The sequence below is a fragment of the Denticeps clupeoides genome, chromosome 14 (genome assembly GCF_900700375.1).
Source record: "Denticeps clupeoides chromosome 14, fDenClu1.1, whole genome shotgun sequence".
Lineage (NCBI taxonomy): Eukaryota > Metazoa > Chordata > Actinopteri > Clupeiformes > Denticipitidae > Denticeps > Denticeps clupeoides.
Genome location: NC_041720.1, coordinates 2,512,637 through 2,537,144, shown reverse-complemented (window position 1 = coordinate 2,537,144; position 24,508 = coordinate 2,512,637). Strand labels below are relative to the sequence as shown.

At 45.8% G+C, this 24,508-nt stretch overlaps 3 protein-coding genes across 3 annotated transcripts in view; all 3 read left to right on the top strand.

Moving 5' to 3' along the window:
- mdn1 (midasin AAA ATPase 1) overlaps positions 1-19,131 on the top strand; it is a 51,850-nt gene extending 32,719 nt beyond the window's left edge. Inside the window, exons 60-101 of the mRNA XM_029002407.1 lie at positions 352-739; positions 823-935; positions 2,056-2,731; positions 3,187-3,348; positions 3,430-3,706; positions 4,078-4,316; positions 4,506-4,601; positions 4,698-4,792; positions 4,885-5,009; positions 5,101-5,256; positions 6,172-6,281; positions 6,368-6,441; positions 6,523-6,706; positions 6,791-6,944; positions 7,059-7,205; positions 7,293-7,419; positions 8,028-8,133; positions 8,211-8,326; positions 8,541-8,957; positions 9,162-9,385; positions 10,030-10,179; positions 10,294-10,472; positions 10,552-10,713; positions 10,889-11,026; positions 11,377-11,515; positions 11,618-11,799; positions 11,867-11,998; positions 12,327-12,468; positions 12,575-12,891; positions 12,992-13,147; positions 13,315-13,416; positions 14,036-14,234; positions 14,861-15,025; positions 15,175-15,338; positions 15,418-15,507; positions 15,593-15,708; positions 16,255-16,429; positions 16,533-16,606; positions 16,829-16,943; positions 17,038-17,104; positions 17,195-17,337; positions 18,243-19,131. Coding sequence (XP_028858240.1) covers positions 352-739; positions 823-935; positions 2,056-2,731; positions 3,187-3,348; positions 3,430-3,706; positions 4,078-4,316; positions 4,506-4,601; positions 4,698-4,792; positions 4,885-5,009; positions 5,101-5,256; positions 6,172-6,281; positions 6,368-6,441; positions 6,523-6,706; positions 6,791-6,944; positions 7,059-7,205; positions 7,293-7,419; positions 8,028-8,133; positions 8,211-8,326; positions 8,541-8,957; positions 9,162-9,385; positions 10,030-10,179; positions 10,294-10,472; positions 10,552-10,713; positions 10,889-11,026; positions 11,377-11,515; positions 11,618-11,799; positions 11,867-11,998; positions 12,327-12,468; positions 12,575-12,891; positions 12,992-13,147; positions 13,315-13,416; positions 14,036-14,234; positions 14,861-15,025; positions 15,175-15,338; positions 15,418-15,507; positions 15,593-15,708; positions 16,255-16,429; positions 16,533-16,606; positions 16,829-16,943; positions 17,038-17,104; positions 17,195-17,337; positions 18,243-18,428 — 7,279 coding nt within the window. The 3' untranslated portion in view covers positions 18,429-19,131. The remainder of the gene's footprint in view (positions 1-351; positions 740-822; positions 936-2,055; positions 2,732-3,186; positions 3,349-3,429; positions 3,707-4,077; positions 4,317-4,505; positions 4,602-4,697; positions 4,793-4,884; positions 5,010-5,100; positions 5,257-6,171; positions 6,282-6,367; positions 6,442-6,522; positions 6,707-6,790; positions 6,945-7,058; positions 7,206-7,292; positions 7,420-8,027; positions 8,134-8,210; positions 8,327-8,540; positions 8,958-9,161; positions 9,386-10,029; positions 10,180-10,293; positions 10,473-10,551; positions 10,714-10,888; positions 11,027-11,376; positions 11,516-11,617; positions 11,800-11,866; positions 11,999-12,326; positions 12,469-12,574; positions 12,892-12,991; positions 13,148-13,314; positions 13,417-14,035; positions 14,235-14,860; positions 15,026-15,174; positions 15,339-15,417; positions 15,508-15,592; positions 15,709-16,254; positions 16,430-16,532; positions 16,607-16,828; positions 16,944-17,037; positions 17,105-17,194; positions 17,338-18,242) is intronic.
- A 1,572-nt stretch (positions 19,132-20,703) lies between these two features.
- On the top strand, positions 20,704-22,083 carry ptrhd1 (peptidyl-tRNA hydrolase domain containing 1). The gene is made up of 2 exons (XM_029002385.1): positions 20,704-20,922; positions 21,729-22,083. The coding sequence occupies exons 1-2, from the start codon at positions 20,728-20,730 to the stop codon at positions 21,897-21,899; spliced, it is 366 nt and encodes a 121-aa protein (XP_028858218.1). The 5' UTR covers positions 20,704-20,727; the 3' UTR covers positions 21,900-22,083.
- Positions 22,084-23,130: 1,047 nt separating this feature from the next.
- Positions 23,131-24,429, top strand: lyrm2 (LYR motif containing 2). Its single transcript, XM_029002384.1, has 3 exons — positions 23,131-23,295; positions 23,835-23,975; positions 24,065-24,429. Exons 1-3 carry the CDS (start codon positions 23,251-23,253, stop codon positions 24,143-24,145), a joined length of 267 nt encoding a protein of 88 aa, XP_028858217.1. The 5' UTR covers positions 23,131-23,250; the 3' UTR covers positions 24,146-24,429.
- The last annotated feature ends 79 nt before the right edge of the window (positions 24,430-24,508 follow it).

Genomic DNA, 24,508 nt, shown 5'->3' with positions numbered 1-24,508 from the left:
CCGTGTCTGAGCACAATATGTTAAACTAAAATCTCACACTTTCTGTGAACCCTTGGTGGCGCTATAAAAAATATTTTGTGTAACCAGGGCGTCACCCTAACTATATGACTGTGAAATTTGAGGATGTTTGGATAATGTTTACTGCATTAAAATATTTTTTTTATTCTGTCAAATTATTTCTTTCATATGCCAGGAAAGGTGCAACGTTTGTTATAAATTTCATTTAAAGTGGTCTTAAAAAGTCTAAAATTGAAGGTTAAAAATCCTGGGGGTACCCTCTAATTAATGACAATTGATTAATTGATTTGAAAAAATCAATTTGAAAAGGTTTCCTGTTTCTGTGCATCCCAGGAGTACAGACAGTCGTCTGCAGGGATTGGTTCTCTGCCGGCAGCTACACTCCCTCTCTGACCTGCTTCCTCCCGGGCTGCAGGAGAGCTACACCCAGAGCTGTGAGAACCTCACTGAGGGTCAGGACCCTGTAAGGGCAGCTCAGGAAGTCCAGGCCACCATCAGAAACGGCTTGCCTGGAAACCTTCTGCCGGAGGGCTTCCTGGATACCCTTGTGACCTGCATGCAGCAGTTTGTTCAGAACCAGGGGTCTAGCTTGATCCAGCAGGCCTGCGGTGGCATATTCTGGGTCCACATGGGCCTGCTGCAGATCCAGGTGTGGACCCCGCAGACTATATTTGATCCGGCAGTCAAACGGGCCTACAAACTCAACTACGCCAAAGAAGAGGTGAGTGGAAAAGAGAACCTTCCATCCATAAAAATGCATTCAAATCACTTTCACCTGTTTTTGTTTTGTTTGATTTTGTCTAGCTGGCTCTGCTGCAAGAAGAGTGGAGGGGGCGGAGCCTTTCGGCTCAGCTGCTGACAGGGGCGGGTCTTGAGGAAAGCAGCACAACTGATGGTTTACAGCACCCACGCATTAGGTGAGGTTTTGAAGAGAAATCTCAATCTCACCAGTGTACCAACAATGATGTTTCACAATTCACTCTTGAATATATATATTTTTTATTTAAATATACACTAAAATAAGACATCCTAGATCTGGATGAATGAAATATTCTTATTAAATACTTACATAGTTGCAGAGAACAAAATCACACATAAATGACCTCCATACAATGCCTGGGCATGCTCCTGATGAGGTGGCTGATGGTCTTCTGAGGGATCTCCTCTCAGACCTGGATTAAAGCATCCGCCAACTACTGGACAGTCTGTGGTGCAATGTGGCATTGGTGGATGGAGTGAGACATGATGTCCCAGATGTGCTCAATTGGATTCAGGTCTGGGGAACAGGCGGGCCATCATGTTTCCTGATGTGCTGGCCTGTATCCTGGTAGCGCCTCCATGCTTTGGGCCAACTTTCTTGCCACAGCTCGCATTGACGTTCCATCCTGGATGAGCTGCACTACCTGAGCCACTTGTGTGGGTTGTAGCCTCAGTTTCATGCTACAACTAGAGTGAAAGCACCGCCAGCATTCAAAACTGACCAACACATCCGCCATAAAGCATTGGAACTGAGAAGTGGTCTGTGGTCACTACCTGCAAGTACCTTTATTGGGGATGTCTTGCTAATCGCCTATAATTTCCACCTGTTTTCTATTCCACTTGCACAACAGCATGTGAAATTGATTGTAAATCAGAGTTGCTACTTTGAATAGTGTATTTATTTATCATTATTGGCATCAACAATTAGAAAACCATATAAAATAAAAACCATATAAAATAACAAGGCAATACCTAATACCAATAATAGTTTTAAATACATGATCCCAAATGTAACCCAAAATATTTTACAAATAATACAAAATTAAAACAACAATTATTATTATAATGGTCATAATACTGATAGGGTCTGTCCACAGGGCCAACGAAATGTGTCCTCTGCCTTTAACCCATCACCTTTTGAGAGCAGTGGGCAGCCTTCTGATTATGGGGCCGCTTCCTCAACCACTAGGCCACCACTGCCCCATTCTGTGTAATGATTTATATATTTTGCAGTATGTTTATTTGGATTCTTGCTCCTGACTGCTATGAGTTTTTCAGGTACCTGTGGATCCGAATGCAGCAGGTGACCGAGCAGATCTCCGAACTGTCCAGGAAGCAGGCCTGCCGGCCCAGCGAGCCGCAGTATGGTCGCCTGTACCAGGAGCTCCAGCACTACCTTTGCAGCATTGGCCAGCCTGCCGCCATCCGAGACCTGCTGTCCCACCTGCTGAAAGCCCTGCATGATTCCCGCTCCAAACCCAGGCCACGGGTCCTGGGACTGCTGAAGGAGGAGGCGGTGTGGCAGGCCTCCCAGAAGCGCTTTGCCCAGCGGCTGGCTGAGGAGTATCCTCTCTACCCCGATGTGGTGGGGCCGCTGCGAGCCGCCATCCTGCAGATCCAACATGGTATGAGGCTGGTGGCCTCGCAGGTCTCCACCTCCCTCACGTCTGTGCCCAACCTGGCAAAGCTGGTGTCCTGCCTGCTGGCGTTCCCCACCCTGGGCACCAGTCAGGCCTCCTATCTGGCCCGGGCTGACTACTTGTGCTCCAGGGCCAGTGTGGACGTTCTCAGGGCCCTGAGCAAGCTGCTACCACAAGGGGAATCTCCAGGAAGTCACGGGGTTCCAGAACCCTCCATCCTGCTACTCAACGCGCTGCTGTATGTGCAGTGCCACGCCTTGTCCATAGGACAGCTGGGGCCAGAGGCGCGAAGAATCTTCAGGCACATCTGCCAGGTGGGGTGCTGGGTAGATCTGTAAACCTCGGGCCAAGCAAACACAAACTACCGATCTATAGTACCTATCCTTTCCGTATGATTCGGGGATGGGGAAAAGTGTTTCACATGTTGTCATTAAATGAAATATTAATTTGATTCGCAATTCTCAGCCACCGTCATCAGGTGATGCATTTTAATTATTGTCAGAGAGATGCGAAAATGAATGCTGAGGAGTGCATGCAGAGGCTAGCCTCTGGCGATTATGCATTAAACCAGATTATTATCCTGCACATTTTTCCCCTCTTAGTCTAGTAGGGTTTGTACTTGTTTAGTCAGGCTTGGGTCGAATTTGGTCAGGCTTGGACCGGGTCCAATTTAGGCCCAATTTCAGCTCTAGTGCTGTTCTTCTTGTCACAGTGATTTTACTTTAATCTAATTTAATGAACACTCATTTTAGCTGACTTGTCCCTGCAGGCTCTGGTGAATGAGTGGGACGAACAGGAGAGGCGGGCGAGGGAGAAGGAGCAGATGGAGGCCAGTTTGTACCGTAGCCGCAGCAAGCAGCACGGCTCCGGCCTCACCGAGGAGCAGGAGGAGGAGAAGGACTTCAGACGAGCCTTCCCACAATACAACAAGGTTAGAGCAGAGAGTAATTTTACCTTCTTAGGTCCCTTCTGTGGCTCTTGTGGCTGAATATTTTGCTTTGGTTTTGGTCAGGACTTTGCAGATATCATCTCCGAGCCCACCCTGGAACAGCCAGTACCACTGGAGGAAGAGGAGGAAGTAGGGGCGGAGTCTGGTGAAGGTGGCTTCCTTTCCCCAGCCTGTCTGCAGACGGTGGTTAAAGTCCATGGGAGGCTTTGTCTGGCCTATTCACGCTCACTCTGGTACAAGAGTAGCTCTCCAGCCAATCAGAGCACAGAACATATCAGCGCTCTCGTCTCTTCCTATCAGATCACTGCTCCTGTCATATCACGCTTCTATCATCTAATGGGTGTGTTGGCATTATTTGTCTGTTCTCTATAATCAATGACCATTTATGGATTGATAATTCTCAATAAACATCCTTCTATTTAACATATTCAATAGGAATTATATTTTTATTGTTTTTTAAACACATTTTTGGAAAATTGGCCTCTTTTTGTCTTGAACCTCAAAAAAGGGCATACCAGTAGATGGTGGCAAATACAATAGTTTGTGATGATGGTGGCCATAAATTGTTTTCATAAGTTAAATACACATAAATTTTTTGTACAGATTTTACTGTTTTAATTATTTCATTTGTTATGCACCGCCTACCTTGTCACCATTGCTTTTGATACAAAAATTTTCCTGCATAAAATCATTAATGTTGTTTTTCCTCAGAACCCGAGATGGACTCCCAGCTCCTGGGCTCTCATCTGCTGCTCTGCTCTCTGCTGGAGAACACGGTGCGTGGCTCGGCCACCCAGGCCGGCCTCAGCCTGCGCTGTGATGGGCCCTACGACTTCTACCAGCAGCCCAACATGAGCCAGGCCCGCCTCTGCCTGCCCGTTCTGGAGCTGCTGGGCAGGGCTGTGCGGCAGCGGTTGGAGGAGTGGCCCGAGCACCCGGCCCTTGTGCAGGTCTGTCGCTTCTGACCTTATTAATTAAATTTTGAGTCAAAGAGCTTGTAGAATGATCCAATTTGGAATTACTTGGAATTGTGCCACTTTGAATTAATCACATTATAAAGAGAGAATTACACAATACAGCTAGTTCTGAATCACGTCTTTTAAATTATGAGTCTTATATTAATTTTGCCTCTTCTGTAGCTAATGGTGGTTGTGGAGCGCATAATGAGTTTCAGCCTGTCCAGCCCACTGTCCAAATTCCTTAACGGCCTGGAGATCCTGCTGAGCAAAGCTCAGGTGAGTGATTCTGAGTGTGTGTGTGTGTGTGTATGTATGTATATGAGTGTGTGTGTGATCCTCATCCAGCCATGACTCCGCCCCCTGTATCCTCAGGACTGGGAGAATAACGCCAGCCGCTCTGTGTCCCTGAAGAGGGAGCTGGAGGAGATCACACAACTCATCATTCAGTGGAGGAAGCTGGAGCTCAAGTAAGACTACAGGCTAGAAGCACAAGAAAAAAAAACTGATATCTAATATATATATGTAATATATATATTTTTTCTTTCTCACCTTACGGTAGTTGCTGGTCATGCAGTCTGGACAATGCCATGCAGCGCCATGCAGGGAAATCTACCAAACATTGGTTTTCCATCCATCAGCTGTTGGAGAGATACCTGCTAGAGCAGAGGGCGGAGCCTACAGCTGGTCAGTACCTGCTATTTATTCAGACTGGCTTGAATATGTACTATGATGGAGTGTTAATTTTGACAGACTGATTTGATTTGGTGGTTTTTAGATGATTCCACGCGACAGGAGCTGTCTCTGGCCTCGGTGTCCTCCACCCTGCAGGCATTTATGGAAGGCTCCACCCTCGGCGAGTACAGCACCCGCCTGGACATGCTGCTCAGCTTTCACTGCCACCTCCTGCTTGTCCCGGAACAGGAAGGTCAAGGTAATAGACTTTATACTATAAGCATTATGGCAGAAATTTACTTGGTGTATGCATATTAATATTAATATGCATACACCATATACTATTAATATACTATTCCATATCTTTTAACAGTTGCGTTGTTAACGTTTGTGATATACTGGCATCCATACTGTCCGTCGTAATCTGTACTGTTGTGTTGAGTGTTGAGCCCGCAAACCAAATAAGTTTATGAATGAATACCTGTATCTTAATACGTGGACATCTTCACAACACTCACCATACTGCCCCTATAAAATTACACTGGCATTGCATCTCTCTATACGTATACCAGTATTAACAGGGTTCCCACGGGTCAGGGAATTTCAGTAAAGGTATTTCCCAGCAGGAAGAGACAAGGAATTTGATCATTTGGGTGCCAAGTGAAGTGATTGTCAATTTGAAGCACAGCAAAGCACACTGTGACACAACAAGCAGCCTGGGTAGCAGTGTGTTGGGACAGTACTTTGGCAGTTCGGGACTCGAACCGGCAACCTTCCGATTGTGGGTCCGTTTCCTTACCCGCTAGGCAAACCACAGTGCCTTAAAAAAAACAAAAAAAAAAAGTGAAGAAAACTATCAGGGAATTTTGTTAATAGCATATAGTGCTGTAGCTAAAACCTGAACACATCTTTGTTCCCAGTGAGGGTTTTTCTCCTGCTGAAAAATGTGCAACATTTTAGAATGCGAAATCTATGGAAAGTCTGTGTCGATGTACGTCCTTACACTTACACTTGCCTGGCATATTTGGTGAGTTGGCAAATTTCAAAATATTGTGCTTGAAAGTGAAGAATTTAAGGACTTGCTCACCCAAAGTGATAAAAATGATTTAAATTTTAAGTCTGATTTAGAGTGGGAACACTGTATTCAAAATTGCACTTGATGTGTCCATCTCAGCGCCCTTATGCAGTCTGCTGTGGAACCTGCATAAGTACTACTCTCAGTTCTGTGAAAGTGTGCAGGCCAGAGTCACCAAGCTGCGGCAGCCCATCGATAAGGAACTCAAGGTAAGAGGAAGTCAATAGGCTTTGGCCATAATTTATGATTTTTGTGTGTATTTTGCCATTTCGACAGTTGTTCTTTTGTTTTGTAGGACTTTGTTAAGATCTCGAAATGGAATGACGTCAGTTTCTGGTCCATCAAGCAGTCCGTGGAAAAGACGCATCGGTGAGGGTCCTTTAACGTTTCCAGGCAGCCGTGATTCCCCCAAAAGTACAAAATTTAATGTTCGTCCTCCGCGCTGCACAGGACCCTGTTCAAGTTTGTGAAGAAGTTCGAGGCGGCACTGAACGAACCCTGCCGGCCGGCACTGGTGGAGCAGGGCAATGTTGCCGTCCCTGACTATATAGATGCCACCGCTGAGGACACCCCCCTCCACTGTGTTCACAGGGCACTGAAGAGCGCCATCCCTGGGAAGGCCAGAGACCTGCAGGCAAGATTGGGCTCTTCTTAATGCTCCATCACACCAGTAATTCGCCATTCATTCATTTTGATGTTCTTTTTTTCTTTTTCTAAGACTGATGGTCCTGATGAGGCCAGTTCGGTCCTGCAGCCCTCATCGCTCCAGGGCCGTCTCCCAGTCCTCATCAGGAGGATGAGGAAGATGTGTGTCCAGCTGGTGAAGAAGTGTCCTGTGCCTAGCCTGTCTGAGGACCTGGACCAGTTTACAGGTTGGGGCTGTGTTTTTTTTTTTTTTTTTTTTTCGTTTTTTTTCCTCTTTCCCCCTACCCCCATGTCCATAGGCATTTTGGTGAAATGATTCTCACCTTTCGATTTCATTGCAGCGGAGGTCATCTCCAACGTGAAGGACCTTCAGAACCTCTCAGTCGACATGTCTGCAGACAAGGAGCGTCAGAAGGCGGAGGTGAAGCATATCCTGCAGCAGAAGCAGCGTGGTCTGGTGGACCTCTTTAAGATGCTGTCTCAGATCGGTGAGTTAGGAAGTTGATGAAGTAATTCTAACGAGTAATAACATTATAATTAATAATGCAACACTGGTGTGTGTGTCTTTTGTATAGGGCTGTCATTCCGGAAAGGCCTGACATGGACCCGGATGGCCAATCCAGAGGAGACATTGTGTCTGCAGCCGATGGAGATGGACGTGGCTCTGTCCACAGTCAGGACACAGGACCAGATGGAGAACATGTAATGCTTCTGTTTTTTTTTTTAAATATATATATAAATATCACACACACACCATGGCATTTGTGAAACATGGATTCCTTTACTTGTGCTTCTGTTCCAATCTCCAATCTGATTGGATCATATGCTGTGTTCAAAATCAACTGGTATTTCAGAATGAATGAATTCTAATTAAGATAAATCCTACTCTATTTTGGTCAACACTGATTTAAACATTTTACGTCAGCTACTACTACTTTTTCTGATGTTACCTGGACATACAGAGGCATGGCACAAGAGAAGTTACAGTCTTATTTATTATCACAGGTATATTACTATTGCAATGTTTCAGAAAGTACTGGATCTTGGAAAAGCAGGGGAAAGAAGACAAGAAGAGGCCAGGAGCCTCTTTTCATTAAAGCCTGTATCATTTCTCTGGGAACTGATCAATGATCACTACTGAACTCTAGAATACAGGGCCTACAGATTTTATATCAACCTCCCCCTTGTGGCAGCATTAAATGTGACAAATGATTAGTGTGCATATTACCTGTCTAATTTAAGATCTAACCGCAGACACCCACACGTGTAGATACAATAGTGAGATTTATTCTTTTTATTTTCCTCCTCAGTTTGTTCACTGAGATGACACGGGCGTGGGAGGGCTGTCAGAAGTATTTCTACCGTTCTTGGGCTAGAAGGACCGCCTTGCTGACTGCCCTTCAGAGCGCCTCGAAGGTGGGAAACCGCATCAAGATTTGCCGCGACGCATGTTATGCACGAAAATCACAAAACGCTCCTGCTCTGTGTTTCAGGAGTTGGGATTGGGTAATATCGAGCGTTGCAGGGGCTTCTCCTCGCACCTCTTCAAATTCCTGCTCAGGCAGAGGAGACGTCTGGCCAGACTGTCTGAGCAGTGGGTTCACCTCAGGTATTTATTCATTTTACATATCAGACAAATGCATTTGCATATATTTAAAGTAGTAGCATCTGTTTCATGAAAAGGGTATGACACACAATAAAGTTTAATAAAAGAATGGCATTATTAGTTGCTTGTATGGTTGTTGCCATATCTTAGACTTTTTGTTTTCTGGATTATTACATTCATGGAATACTGAGATCTGTTATGGACCTATATTCTCTAGGCATCTGATAGGCAGCGTACAGAATCTCCAGACTCACCTGGATCTCACCAGGCCGGACAACAGCCGTCTACCCCCTCAAGAGACTCTGCACTGCTGGCTCCTGCGGGCCCAGGCTCTGACTGCCCGGTGCTCCATGGCATTCCAGGAGGTGACCTGGGCGCTCCAGTGCTGCCCAGAAGGGCCAGCATTAGCCGGGAATAGCTGCAGTGAGGGACTAGGGATGCCGGAGGAGCCCACGTTGAGACAGTCCTCTCCCTTGGACACCCACAGTCAGCCCCCCGTGTGCCTGATGAGGAAAGGAGACCCGGCCTGGAGCCAGTTGTCTCAGAGGGTGGAGAGCATGTTCACAGAGAGCAGGAATCTGAAGGAGCAGCTGGATGGACTAGAACAGAGTCCAGAGACAACACTGCTTACTTGGTTAGTAGAATATTAGCATATTCGCTCTGCGTTAATGCATTCATTCCTTCCTGTTCATGCTTGTCATATGTGGAAGCACCATTAGGTGGATCTGCCTGGGGGTAAAAATGCTAAGGAGGTGTCAGATTAACAAGAAAATAATCAGCGTTAGTTTTTATTAGTCCACAATTCATTAGTGTACATTTTTTGTTGCTTGTGTCATAGGGGCCATTTTCAGCTGTGTTGTACTGCACTGGATGGACTGGGCTCTGTTATGGCACAGATGCCCTCGGTAGAGCAGGCCTTTACCCCTGAGGGGCATGTGAGCCGCCACACCCACCCTGCATTGACCCGCGGACTGCAGAACGTGCGGAAGGAGGTGGAGGATACCCTGACTGAGTTTGCCACCTGGAAAACACAGCTGCTGTCCCTGGGCCCGACACGAACCGGTGGGTATTTATACTTTAAAGCCACTTTGAACCAGACCCACAAAGAGATTTCCCAGGACGCGCCGTTTCAGTGTCTGTAGCTTTAAATGCTAATGAGAGAGAGGCAGGATGAGGAGGAGAGCGGCCTATATAAGATGAGCGGGCGTTCGCGGAAATGACGTCATCAACACCATTCACCAACCACGATGTTTGCCGGAGACAGGAAGTTGTCAGTGTTCTTCCGGAAAAAATAAAATTAACCCACTGGTTCTTCAGAGTCTCGTAAGACTGAACTAAAAAAAAATACAGTTGTACTCATTTTTTTACATCCAATCACAGAGTAACTGCTTCCCACGTTTGGAAGCCATGGCGGTAGGTGGAGAAGGGGTGGGAAATTCTCTGGGTGGAAAAGGCAAGAGAAACGGGTGGTAACCTTTCCCCTTATGATGAAGGGGACAAATTCCAGATCTGACCGTCTGAGCTGCTGCTCTCTAAACAGTGAAGCAGAATGACCAAAGCTCTCTTTACACCTATCAGCATTTCTTGCCAATGCAGGACCAAAGACAGGCCAGGGGACCTTGTATTAATGTTAAATAATCTCACAAAGTCACATTCATATTAGGGGACCTTTTAAAAGACACATTCTGACCTTGTCATGTTTTTAGGATCGACTTCCACGTTCCTGTCAGAGTTCTCTGAACAGTTGGAAAAGGCTATCAACATGGTGCTGTGTGCGGTACAGAGTCTGGTGAAGAGGAGGGAGTCCAGGCAAGAGGAGGAAGGTCACCAAGAGCAGCAGCCAGAGAGCAGGAGAGGTACCTCTTTCTTTTTCTCCAAAAATGCGATGTTTTTATAAAATATACAAAAACTTCAAAAACAGCCTCGGTTCAGAGGGGAAGTATAATTTGGAACGTTTGATCTCGTCTCAGAGGGTGACGAGGAGCCGCCTGAGGACCTGCTGAAACCCGCCCATCTGAGCCGCCTGCTGGAGGAGGACCTGGCTGCGGAGGTGACTAGTTTATCCCTCCCAGAGGTCAGCGGGGTTGTGGAGCAGCTGCTGAAGAGGCTCAAAGCTCAGAGTGATACCTGCCCAGCCGTGCAGTTTGAGGTACCGACCTTCTTGCAGGTCTCAGGGCTCAGACGCAATTCTGCTTGTTAGTTGCGTTTTGACGCATCTTTGCGTTTAGGAGCTGAACGATGCAGTTGGGCTCTTGGTGCGTTTGGAGCCCATGCTGGCGGTCTACTCTGATCTGGTGCGCTACTACATGACCGTGTCCCTGGGATCCCACCGGAGCACTGGAAAGCTGCTCTCTGTTCTGTCCAACATCTTCACTGAACTGGCACAAAAGGTGCAACCTCTAACTGTTTTAACAAAATTAGAGGCACAATGGAAAACCATGGCTGAGCCTTTATGGAAAAATGTGAAATTAATGTGTAATTTTTTGTCAGAGGTCAGTCTGTGTCTGTACAGGAAGTTTTTTTTTTTTTTTTTTTTTTTTAATTCACCCTTATGTGGTCCTGCAGGGCTTCTGTCTGCCTCAGGAACTGATGGAGGGTGGAGACGGTGAAGGCGCGACAGAGTTCCACGACTACGAGGGCGGCGGCATTGGAGAAGGCGAGGGTGTCAAAGACGTCAGTGACAAGATTGAGAATGAAGAACAGGTAACGTCACCCAATCTGGTTTGTCAAGACATTTTATTGCCTCCTATTTGGTAGAAGACCATGTAAAATGTGGCGGTCGAATCTATGCAGGGAATTTTAGAAGACCGGGTGAAAGTGAAACAGTTTCTGTTATCGATCAGAATGGTTTGAAGTGAGATAGAAGGAAGCATCATGTAAATGAGAAAAGGGAGAAAATTGCCAGGTTATTTCACTGAAGCATGTTAGGATGGGTGGACCAAAATAAAAAGTCCTGCAACCAGCCAGGAGGGGCGCTAGACCTGTGCTGGCTTCAGAATTGATAAAAAGTCCTTGTATTTTTGCTTTTTTTTCCTCATCTTTGATTGAAACAGGTTGAAGACACCTTCCAAGAAGGACAGGAGAGGAAAGAGGAAGAAGAGGACAAAAGGGACATAAAGGAGGAGGACAATGCTATAGAGATGTCTGAGGACTTTGATGGAAAGGTCCACGACGGAGAAAATAGGGAACCAGGTCTGCATGATTACTTCAGTAGAGTTGGTCTTCAGTAGTGACCTCCAGCTTCTTAGTCTGAACTTTCATCTTTTTGTTTGTTTCCATTGCATTTGTCTTTAGGTGAAGATGATGAAGAGGAGTCAGACAAAGATGACGACGAAGAACTTGACAAGAAAATGGGTGACCTGGGCGAAGGTAAAACGGACACGCTGGATGAGAGGATGTGGGGTGACGACGAAGAGGATGATGAGGACCTGGAAGACAGCGACAAAGAGGAGGAGTCAGGAGCAGGAATGGATCAGGTTGGTAGAAGGGTGGAATTAATGAATGTGACAATGCAAGATGTCCTGATTTGGGGATGAATTTCAGGGAGAGTCTGAGCTGGTCGCTAAAGATGACAACCTGGATGCCAGCGAGCCCAACAAAGAGAAGAACAGAGATAAAGAGCAGCCCAGGGACGAGGAGGAAAGCACTGAGAAGATCCACGAGCAGCAGGATGAGGTCAGAAAGCTTTAATTAAAACGCCAGATAACCTACGTGTTCGTGTACAAGTGCACTAATGGTATTTGGAGTGTAGAGAAGGGAGGAAAACTGGAGAAAGGGAGGAGATGGATGCTGCACTACACCTGGGCGGGTCACGTATTGACAGGAGGGGGTTTAAATCCTCCGGAATGAGGAAGTTGGGTGTGTGAGAGCTGTCAATCATGCCTACACCAGAAAAAGGGCTGGGTCGGCAGTTACTTCGTCCTCTCCAAAATGCTAGATGACTAACAAGATAACGAAAAGTCCTTCCTGGTTTATGTAAGTTTGAATTGTTGATTGTTTGTAGCGCGAGTTTGATGAGAACGAGGTGGACCCGTACCACGGCAAACAGGAAAAGAATCTAGAACCTGAGAACATGGACCTTTCTGAGGAGCTCAACCTGGACCAGGATGAGGACGGAGGAGAGGAAGAGGGTAGAGAAGGAGATGGTAGAGACACGTCCCTGACACTTTTGTTACAATCTCTGTTGATTGCTGTGTTTATTCACTGATTTCTTATTTATTTATTTATTTATCCATTTATCCACCCCTGAAGAGGAGAACCCGTACAACATCGAGGAGCAGACAGGGGATCTGGAGGAGAAGGACAGCGCCCAGAAGGATGGAGAGGAGGAGGACTTGTCCCATGAGAACCCAGAGGAGCAGCAGGATGGATCAAGTGATGAGCAGGGCAATGAACAGAAGATGGAGGAGGAAGGAGAACCGATGGAAGAAGACAAAGACCCCACTGGGGATGAGTCAGAAAGAGGAGAGGAGGCGAAGGAGGAGGAGGAGGGTGAGGAGAATAAAGGAGAAGACGCTGGGAAAGACGAAGACAAGGCCATTCAGGCTGATCAAGGACCGAAAACAAAGGTTGTTAACTACCTACCTACACTACTACACACTCACTCACAGCGAGCTTTAGACAGGTGTAGCTTTCTGAGAGACAACTTGATGGGTTTTGTCTCACAAGGAGGAAGAGGAAGGAGGCGGAGAAGATGAAGATCAGCTTGAGTCTGCTGAGAGGAAGGAGCATGACGCCGACGGTCAGACCGGAGAGGAGAATGTCCAGAGCGATACGGCCGTGGAGTTGGCTGGAGCTGCGTCAGAGAGAGACAAGGCCAAAGAGGTGTGTGTGTGTGTGTGTGTGTGTGTGTGTGTGTGTGTGTGTGTGTGTGTGTGTGTGTGTGTGTGTGTGTGTGTGTGTGTGTGTGTGTGTGTGTGTGTGTGTGCGCGTGAGCGTGACACTAATGGCAGCATCTACAGATCCTCACTATGTTCTTTCACGTTGTGTAGGAACATGGAACCGGCACGGCGGATGCCAGTCAGTCTGAGGGACACGACTCCAAGCTGATGGCACAAGTCTCAGCTATGAAACAGCAGCAGAGTAAGACGCAGGTGAGGAGGAGGTGGTGGTGGTCCTGGTGGTGGCCCAGTGGTGGTTTACTGTAGAAGACCCACCAGACTGACTCTGTGACTCTCTGGTTCAAGAGCAATCTTTCATGTTCTGCTGAGGCTAAATTGGTTAAATTCAACTGGTTGTGAAATACTTTAGTGTTTGTCCGGATAGTTTATCAGTGCATATACGGAAACTAAATATGAAGGCGTGATCTTAACGAAAGCATAAAGAAGAATGTGCGTTAATCCGGCCGAGCCCCGCCTGGTCACAACCAATGAATTATTTCATAATATTTCAGTTTTTCATAATAAACATAAATGTAATTCTAAATTCTTTGTCTTATGAAACCGTACCTCTAACCCAAAATAATATTTTCAGCATAATGGCTATGCCTTGGTGTTAAATAGGTGGTTTTAAATACATTTTATTATTATTCTTACTAATAAAGAAAATAAGTTCAGTTTGAGAGTTTATGTACAACCTGTTAACAGCCGGGGTGTGCTACCTGTAATATGATTGCTAGGGAGTTCGATTACAGATATATCTCTACAACACATTAACGCTCTTCACATTCTGTTGATGATTATAGTTATTATTTTAACCTCTCTGGCCTTTCAGAGCTTCAAGAGGAAACCAGGCCAGGCGGACAACGAACGATCGATGGGCGACTACAACGAGCGCATCAACAAGCGTCTGCGCACCGTGGCGAGCGGACTGGAGCGTCAGCAGGAGCGCAGTGAGCCCCGCGGCCAGCAGGAGGCCGACCTGTACGAACACATCAAACAGGGCGAGCAGGCCTACGACGCGCAGACGTATGGTACGCAGGCTCAACAGGACCAAGTTAGGGAGCGTCTAACAACTACTGTGCAACCTGTGCAATACATTTACATGGAAAGAAACTTGCACAATTATCTTCTGGAGGCAGTTTGAGTTATATAAATTTAACATTGCTGTAGAACAACTGAAATTAATCTAAACTATGACACATATTCAAGGCCAAGGTACCCATGGATCCTTAAAATGTCTTAAATTTAATTTTCATCATTTAGGCCTTAAATATCATTAATAATTACCAGTAATCCTGAAATCCGGAGTTTAAATGAGCTAGACTGCGAAATTTTGTACTCCTTCGATTTGTCAGTAACCCATCAGTTACTTTATAAAATTATAAAATAATAATTATTTTATGGTGATTTTTTTTTTTTTTTTTTTTTTAAATTAATTAATTTATTTATTTATTTATTTTTACTGATTTTAAGAAGTTTATTCATCTCAATCATACAATGAGGTATGAAACTGGAGGCGGCCTAGTTTGGTTCAGTGATTTATGGAATTCCCAAAGTGCAGTTGACTTCTTTCTTGACAACTTCACTCTAAACTTGAGGTTTTAGGACCTGATTCTTTATAGAGTTTGTGTGAAACGGACACCCTTGTTGTTGACAGACGTGGCAAGCACTGAGCAGCAGAAGCCGGTTGGATCACAACAGCAACAGGAGGAGGAAGAGGATATCAGCATGGATGCGGCAGAAGAGGAGAAGGACCTGCAGGCCGTGGATGCCCCCGAGCTGAAGCCAGAGCAGATGGAATCGACTAAAGCTGCACAGAAAGGTGCTGTCAATAATAAAAATACGCATCTAATCCAGGTTCTCAGTCATTTAAAAAACGGTTTCTGGTACTGATTGGCCAGAGCAGTCAGTCCTTCATGAAAGGAAATTTCAAGTTAGCAGGCGCCATCTTAACTCTCCCTGGTGCTGCAGGTCTGGAGAGCATGGAGCTGGAACCTCAGAGGCAGGGTGAGGAGGACCAGAAGGAACAACAGAAGAGTTCAGAGGGTGGAAACTCTGGCAAAGGAGAGGATTCTGGGCGGAGCTCGGAGTCCACCATCCACACCGTTCCAGAGCTGCTCACCGAAGTGCAGCAGGTAAACTAACTGGAAGAAGTCAAAAACACAAAGCGGTCTCCTTGTTCAGAGTGAATGGAAGGTGGTACTTTAATTACAGATTCCAGTCAGAGACCCGGAGGAGCTGAGGAGGGAGCTTGAGCAGCAGTTGGAGGCGTGGCAGAAGCAGACTCCAGTGTCGCAGGAAGAGGTGCTTTCCTGAGCCCCACTGCTCTTCTCGGTCCTCAGGTTCCCTCAGCTTTGTTTGTGTGACGCGCTGTTGTGATTTTTCCCAGGAGAGCACGGCGTCAGCCATGTGGCACCAGTACCAGGCCCTGACTTCTGGCCTCTCCCAGCAGCTCTGTGAACAGCTCCGCCTCATCCTGGAGCCCACGCAGGCCGCCAAGCTCAAGTGAGTTTTTCTGCCAGCTTACTGGTACTGAACGCTTGGAGGTTGACTGTCCCGTCCACCTTTCCAGCCTGGTAACATCAGATTCATTCAGAGGTTTTTTAAAAAAGAATCCAACTTTATTTCAGTTTAAAGTAGTATTTGAATCAATTAGACATCTGTGAAAATTCCTAAATTTGTTCATAATGAAACATTTTTGTAGTCATATTAACACACAAAGTTTAGAAATTTTGAAAGGCTAAATTGCTAAATGCACATGAGCTGCTACCATTTGTTATTTCTCACTCGCATGGCTTAATCAACCTGATTAGCGAACAATTGTGTTAGGTCATTTGCATAAATGGCACTGATTTGCAGATCAATTGTAAAATGTGTGAAATTTGTATTTATTTATTTTAGTTTTAATTTATCGACAGCCATAAACTTTCCACTTAATTAATAATTTACTTATGTTACATTTATCATTGTTATTGAGAAAGTGGAGAGTTTTGGTTCTGCTTCTTAGTCTTTTGTAAAATACCTTCAGTAATTTAATTTATACCCCCCCAGAGGAGATTTCCGCACCGGGAAGAGGTTAAACATGCGTAAGGTCATTCCGTACATCGCCAGCCAGTTTCGCAAAGACAAGATCTGGCTGAGGAGAACCAAGCCCAGCAAGAGGGAGTACCGGATCTGCCTGGCTGTGGACGACTCGTCCAGTATGGTCGACAACCACTCCAAACAGGTGAGTTTTGGTTCTGCTTCTTAAGCAGATGGGAATGAAAAAAAAAATGAAATACTGAGCTGAACAAATTTACTTATTTATTTGTTTTTATTTTTTTTTAAAGCTGGCGTTTGAATCTGTCTCGGTGATAGTGAACGCTCTAACTCTGCTGGAGGTTGGCCAGGTGTCGGTGTGCAGGTGAGTCCAGGCACCGAAGGATGTCTGTTGTTATATAATTTTTTGACTAAAATAAGACTAAAATAGACATTTAGTTGTCTGAAACTTGACTTGACTTGAATATGGACGCGACTAAGACTAATAAAAACTTGAATGACAGCTTGACGAGCAGCAGAAGCCAGGCCTCCAAAAATTGCTATACGAATAAATCTAATGAAAGCGAAACCTCTGAACCCCCTTTAGCTTCGGAGAGACCGTACAGCTGCTCCATCCTTTCCACCAACAGTTCAGTGACCAGTCAGGTGCCACGGTACTCCGGCTCTGTCAGTTCCAGCAGAAGAAGACCAGGATAGCCCAGGTGGGTTGTAACGATCTGTCCAAGGCATCGACTATAGAAGCGAAGTGAGACTTGACGTGATGTCCCTTTCTCCTCACTTGTTCTCCTCTTCTAGTTTTTGGAGGCTTCGGCAGGGATGTTTGCGGCAGCGCGACAGCAGTCTCCAGGCTCTGCAAGCACAGGTACGAGCTCACCTTCCGCCTCTCTGCTGCTATGGAAGGCATTGTGGGCCGGCATTGACCGAACTCTCTCTGGATGTTGTGCCTTCGCAGAGACAGCCCAGCTGTTGCTGATCGTGTCGGATGGGAGGGGTCTCTTCCTGGAGGGGAAGGACCGGGTCACGGCCGCCGTGCAGGCCGCTCGCAGTGCCAACATCTTCGTCATTTTCGTGGTGCTCGACAACCCCAACTCCAGGGTAAATCACATTTCTGTTATTATATATAGTGTTTGACTGCAAAACAACTTTCTACAAAAAATATATGAGAATATTGTCAGAGGACTGTCACCAGAAGTTTTATTGTAGAAAAAAAAAATAATGCTTGTTTTATTTCACCAAATTGCATTCCAAAAAGAATAAAATGAGCTGAAAATCAGTCAACTTTGAGGTGGATGGAGTCAAGAGTCTCCAACAATAACATTTATTTCTTATAAAGCCCATAATCACATACAGTATGTCTCAGTGGGCTTTGACAGGCCCTACAGTTGACACCCCCAATTTGACCCTTGTGCACACAAAAAAAAAAAAAAAAAAGAGAGAGAAAAAGAAAGGTATAAACCTTGGGAAGGGGTGATCCAGAGAGGGGGACCCTCTTCCGGGGTTGAGTGAGCAGTGTGTGGGGACGGTGCTTTGCTCAGTGGCACCTTGGCGGATTGGGATTCGGCAACATTCTGATTACGTGGCCGCTTCTGCCTTGTGATTTGTCCAATACAAGAACAAGACAAACAAGAAAAAATGTCCTAAACTTCCCAATCCTACTTCTGACAATCATGTTTTGAGGGGCAGTGGTGGCCTAGCGGTTAAGGAAGTGGCCCCGTAATCAGAAGGTGCCACTAAGCAAAGCACCGTCCCCACACACTGCTCCCCGGGCACCTGTCATGGCTGCCCACTGCTCACTCAGGGTGATGGTTCAATGCAGAGGACAAATTTCACTGTGTGCACCGTGTGCTGTGCTGCTGTGTATCACATGTGACCATCACTTCACTTTATTTGAAGTTGTAGTGGTGGAAATGTGTAGTATAGAGCATCTGTCCATGTTTGGAATATTGGACAGTGCAGACTAGGTTTTATATACTAAGTTCTATTTTTCTTTACGTGTGCAGGACTCCATCCTGGACATCAAAGTACCCATCTTTAAAGGCCCGGGAGAGATGCCAGAGATCCGCTCGTACATGGAGGAGTTCCCGTTCCCCTTCTACGTCATCCTGCGGGACGTCAACGCCCTGCCTGGGACACTGAGCGACGCCCTGAGGCAGTGGTTCGAGCTGGTCACGGCAACCGACCAATAGCTGACCCCGTGCCACCCTGCTGCTAGACCCTCCCGACTCCGGAATCTAGAACTCTCGACAAGGACCTGCTGCTGTACATGTGCCTTTTTTTTATTTTCGTTTCATATCAATGTACATTTCTCTGGTCCTTCGAAAAAGACATAGCGGGGACCAGGGCCCGCAGAAGAGGTCATTGGCCGCTCGCATGTCTCCTCAGCAGCGGGTGAAACCGGTGCGACTCCCTTGACTGTGTGGTGTCTCCCGCAGACGTCCCCGTTCCTCGCTCGCGCCGGCACGGATCTCCGTTATGAGTTAATGGCACTGCCGGTGTTTAACAAATGCATGTTGATCCATTAAAAAAAAAAAAAAATGTGCCTTGAGATCTGAATTCATTACTGAACATCATAATTTCAGCAACACATTCAAAACAAGAATGCTTTTATCCTTTTTCCGTTTTTATGCAGAATAAGAGCATAGTGTTTTGAAATTTATTGAAAAAATACTTTGATGTGTGTGAAGTCGACACCATTAGTCACTGACCTCGGACATTTAAGTCCACGAAGAATTGCTTGTTTTGCCCATGGGCATAGAAGGACTTAATTCTGTGTCTGTACTAGTCTTAGCTAAATCTCAAAAATGATTGTTCATTTCATCCATACACCATGGTCCAGTAAACATACTTTTCTGACAAGTGTAATAATAATAATAATAATAATAATAAATGACGTGGAAAAACAACCTTTTGGATGCGTGATTCATTATCTTTTTGCTTATTGCGCCCATGAAACATACTCTGTTTTCTACCCTGTTCCGGAATAACAGAATTTTTAGTTTTATCTACTTATTCATTAATTAACTATAATGAATACATTATACGAGAATTCAGAAACCCATTTTCAACCTGTGATTTCATCTGTGCATAGACGTTGCCAAGAGCGCTTGTTGTTCGTGCATTCGGGGCGTATGAAATGTGTTGTTTTTAAAGCAATGCAACTTTTTTTTGTTTTGGGGGGTTCCCCATAGATACCTGGGCTTCCCTGCTGATAGACCACCTCTCATGTAGGGTGGGTTTAAGATGGTCAAATATACCCAGCGCTGTTATTCTCAGGAGGTGATGCCTGGATTCTCGTGATCAAAGCTCAATTTTTTTACTAGAAAAATGAACAATTACAATAACTGGAGAAGTTACCTGTAGCATTCAGTACTGCGCCAAGGTCAGCCAGTTAAACCCCGCCCACCCCTGACGTAGCACGGATTTATATCGCGGATTTGTCCACATTTTATATCGCTATACTGAGAGTAAATCAGCAAAAAAATGTCTAAGTTTGAGGGATGTCATCTGTAAGTATTTTGGTTGGTGAATCACTCTTTTAATCAGTTGACACACTGATTCAGGTTTTTTCATTTTTAACAAATTTGGCAAAGTACATTTTTTCACGTTGTCATTTTGGGGTGTTGAGTCCATTTTGGAATAAGGCTGTGGAAAAAGAGGAGGTGCCAGGTATATACCGGAAAAGCCACCGACGGAGGTCCGGAGATGGGCCAAGAAAAGAGAGACGTCCGGGACATGACTGAAGGTCATCAAGGGTGTCACGGTTATTTCGTTCTCACTTGCCCAGGAGCTTCTGAGGAAGAAAATGGTCCTGGTAGGGACCATCTGGGCCAACAAGCCTGAACTGCCCCCCCAAATTGAAGCAGAAAAGGGCAAAGCTGTCTTCTCTTCTCCACATGTCCTCCTTCTGAACAGCCAACTGAAGCAGAACCCACAAATCATGAAAATTTGAAAAAAATATTATTATTTATTTTTTTTACATTTTTGAAAACGATGGGAGAAAACGATCCCAGAGTATGGGTCACATATAAGAGTTAAAAACACTTGATTTAAATTCGGAATTTTCTGCAGAAATTCATGCCACAAGCTCTAACACAGGCAGAATGATCACCAAATAAATAAAAAAAAATGTACAAACATGCCTGGAGAGGGCATAAAAGATAAATCTAATGAATTATGTTTTCCTTTCTAATGGACTCTTGAGGAAGAGATTGAATATTGATCATAGTAACTGCTTATATTGCAGTGATGAGTTAAAAAACACTGTCCATTTATTATTTTTGCCATGGTTGTTCATACTTCCCCCCTTTACTCTAGAGAATTTAAAGATTTTGTGTTCAGTATAGATTTGACATCTAGTTTTTGTTCGTTTTCTTTTATGTGCAAATTTATGCATCTGTTCTGCTTTAATATGAAGCCCAGTTGTGACGTCAGGCAGGCGTATGCGCATGCGCGCACCGAGCGGCCAGCCCACGCCACTTCCGCACCATGGCGGCGCGCAGGAACCTGGTCCAGTACGTGGTGGTCCGCTCGGACCTGGTGCATCAGCTGTCGTGGCCCCTGGGAGCGGTGATCGCGCAGGCGTGCCACGCAGCCACCGCCGCCATCCACCTGCACTACCTTGACCCCGACACGCAGGAGTACCTGGCCGAGCTGGACGCCATGCACAAAGTGGTGCTGCAGGTGACGTCATCGCGCAACAGCAACACGCTGAACGGGGCGCCTATTGGAACGAGTGCGTCAACAGAGCCGCCATATTGGGAGGGGCTAGAACGCCTATCAGGGCTAAAGTGGAATAAAGAATTAAAGCACCGTAAACCGGCAAATTTGAGAAGCGTTTTTCATTGTCTTGGAGCGTCAGACATGTATTTACGACCTAGCCGAGAATAATTTGATAGAGAAGCGATTATTTAAAATACGTTCAAAATGTAATCTGCATATGGGTCTTTTTTCATTCGAAATAATCCTAAAGTACACTTCTACTACATGCAGAATAATGCAAATACAAACGCCACAAAAACGGCAGCAATGTTCACTGAAAGACCCCGGCAGTCTTCAAGATAACTTCTGTAGCATTACCACTCATACATTTATATTTACGCTTTTATCCAAAGTATGGATTGTAGAGAACTATAGACAATGAGCTGTACACAATACATTTTTCAGACAAGAAAAATATTTTTTATATTTAATATGAAAGATGAACATCCATTTACCTGCTTATTTCTGCTTATCTCTATAGACCGGGAAGGTACGTACACAGAGGCATCTTGTATAGATTTGTCAAGAACTGCAATATATAGAGGTGACAGAACAGAAGCTGTTCCTTTACAATGGGGTGGGGGTGAGAAAACAGATGTTCTGGTCTGTAACACGAATAACGTGTTTGAATGAGCTTGGATCCCCATCCAGATGTGGTGGCCATACTGACGCCTGCTGAGAGGTTGAATGTGACATCCAGTGATGCTCTGGTGGTGGTTGTTCTGCAGGCTCCGGACCAGGCATCCCTCTCCAGCCTGGCGCGTGCGCTGACAGAGAAGGGCGTGTCGCACAAGCTTTGGGTGGAGCAGCCGGAGGACGTGCCCACCTGCCTGGCCCTGAAGCCCTACCCCAAAGAGCAGGTGCAGCCGCTCCTGCGGGACTTCAAGCTCTTCAGATGAGCCGCTCCTGGGTGGCCAGAGTGGGGCGTTCACATCTTCCCATCCATTTTCAATAAAAAAAAAAAAAAAGAAGCTGATTCCGCAGCTGCTGTTTGTACCCGGCTCTGAAAGATACCCACAGAACTGGCCAGGTTTCAAAATCAAATTTTATTTGTCACGTACACAGTCATACGTGCGACTGCTATAGACCACAATATTACAAATATACAAGTATTACAGATATGCAAATATTACAGATTTATATTTTTAAACAATATTTGTTGTATAGAGAAGATGTGCAAATGTGTAAAGTGTTGAATTGACCTTTAATTAGTGAAATGTGTTCTCAGCATTCAGCCCTGTCCCCTGGGGAGCAGTGGGCAGCCATGAAAGGCAGATTTTTCCCACACCACTCCACTGCTGCTTTCCCTCCACTGGTTTCCCGTATCTAAAATCCCGATGCTGGCCTATGAAGCCAATGAAAGGCCCACGCCCTCTGACCTCAGATACCTCATCACTCCTCGCTCTGCACTGGTGCTCCACTGGCACCAACAAAGCGTTCATCTAGGCTCTTACCTGTCTTGGAGACGAGCTGGTGGAACCAACTTACACTAAGTGTCCGAACAGCCGAGTCGTGCAAACTGAAAACCTTCCTGTTTAGAAAATATATAGGTCTTGCATACACTTTCAATATTATAAGCCTGCAAACTTTCGATTGCACGCCCGTTTTTGTACCCGCTGGGGCAAAAAAATAAGTATTAAGATTTTTTCTGACAAGTGAAAAAGGTGAAAAACTACGTTTAGTGTTCCATTGTCTGTTTGCTTAATAATAAAATAAAGTGAAGTGATTGTCACATGTGTCCTCTGCATTTAACCATGCCAGGCGCCCGGGGAGCAGTGTGTGGGGATTCGAACCCGATCCGCTTCCTTAACCGCTAGGCCACATCTGCCTCACCACTGCTTATTGCATCCAGGACATTTTCATATTCATTTATACCCTGTTCCTGAATAACTGTTCGCCGACAACACTTCTTTCTTTCCTGCAGGGGGCGCTGTCGGTTTTCAGCGGTACACAAATGTTGCCAAGATCACTACCGGAGCGTATTAAATGTTAATAAACAAATGATTGATTGCTAATAAATATCTAAGTAATCAGCGAATCATGTCAGTTCCAAATAAATGTTCCAAAAAATATGCTTTCCGAGAGTTAAATTCGTTTAAACGTTTGTATTATGTCAATCGTCGCGTCTTCGTGCCGTTGGATCTGGCAACACGGCTTCCCACGTCTGATTACGGAGCCCAGGCTGGACGTGGCCGTAAAACGCGTTCTTCTCTCCTGCTTTTGTGGCAGGTTGGCTTGTGTGTCGAGCTGATGGCGGCGTCCAAGCTACCGGCGGCAGCGTTCACGCTAAAGCAGGTGAGCGGGAGGGCGGAGAAACGGAGGACGTTAGCATGTTGCTAGCAGCAGCGACGAGGACGTCCTTGCAGAGTTAATTCTGTGTCACGTTTCCCACACAAACTTATGACAATAAACAAGATTGCCCTTGTCCAGAGATCCTCCCGATCACCCACCCCGCGAGATCACTTAATGTAGATCTGATTTTATGGCGCGGCGATGTTAGGCGCTGATAACGCTCGAACTCCAGATCCCACAATGCACTGCGCACTTTGTTGACAAACTGAGCGCACGCCGCTTTGGTGACTTGGAAGCGCGAAAAAGGGAATTTCGAGTCGCTTCTCAACCCAGTGGAAACCGCTCCTGTAAAGATTCAGCTGCGGTGTAAAGATCGCGTTCGGCGAGGCAACTGGAGCGCTGCATTATGGGATCTGTAGTTTGTGTGTTATCAGCGCTTCATATCGCCGGGCACCCCTGCTCCAGATTCTGACAGTGTTTTTGCACATTATGCGTTGAAGAACTTTCTGCCTGTTTACGCATGTGTGTGTGCAACTTTACAGTTTCTGCAGAGGCAGAAAGTGATTGGCCTGTACAGGAACATGCTGAGAACCATTCGAGACGTGCCAGACGATGCTGACCGCCAATATCTGAGGGACTGGGCAAGAGGAGAGTTCAAGAGGAATAAAAATGCCACCAGCCAGGTCCCTTTCTCCGATTCCGCATTTTTCTAACGAAATGGGTCGTACGTGCAGTGGTGTTCTGCCCCTCTGAAGTTCCGTGTTGTTCACAGGATGCCATACGCATGATGATAACCCAAGCCAACATGCATCTGGAGGAGCTGAAGAAATCCCTGGCCCTGGCTAAGAGCTAGGAGAACTGGAGCCCTGGAACAGCGCTGCAGAGTGTACAACCCAAAGGTCCTTTGAGTGGAACGTGTGGATTCTCCATATTGTTCGGGCGCCTTGAAGGAGCATCAGACGAGAATTTCGACCGCGAACCAGGAGGATGAAGAGAAATCCACGATTTGGGATCATCTTCAGTCGACGATGAAGCAAAGAATGGATCTGCGTCGGTCAGCAGAAGGCTCAGCCCTGCAAAATGAAAAATGCTGAAGACAAAAACTCTGTGGATTAAATGCTACTACAATGAATGTAATTAATCAGCCGTTTCTGTTATATAGCTCTCATCTCTTCTAAATACCTCACAATGAACCATAACCCAGTACTAGATGATT

What these genes read in the sequence shown, in the direction of transcription:
- ptrhd1 (XM_029002385.1), top strand. Translation starts at nt 20,728, where the DNA reads ATGGCGGCGCGCAGGAACCTGGTCCAGTACGTGGTGGTCCGCTCGGAC. An exon ending in TGCACAAAGTGGTGCTGCAG is followed by an intron (nt 20,923 to 21,728) that starts GTGACGTCATCG and finishes GTTGTTCTGCAG; the next exon opens with GCTCCGGACCAGGCATCCCT.
- lyrm2 (XM_029002384.1), top strand. Translation starts at nt 23,251, where the DNA reads ATGGCGGCGTCCAAGCTACCGGCGGCAGCGTTCACGCTAAAGCAG. An exon ending in CAGCGTTCACGCTAAAGCAG is followed by an intron (nt 23,296 to 23,834) that starts GTGAGCGGGAGG and finishes GCAACTTTACAG; the next exon opens with TTTCTGCAGAGGCAGAAAGT. An exon ending in ATAAAAATGCCACCAGCCAG is followed by an intron (nt 23,976 to 24,064) that starts GTCCCTTTCTCC and finishes TGTTGTTCACAG; the next exon opens with GATGCCATACGCATGATGAT.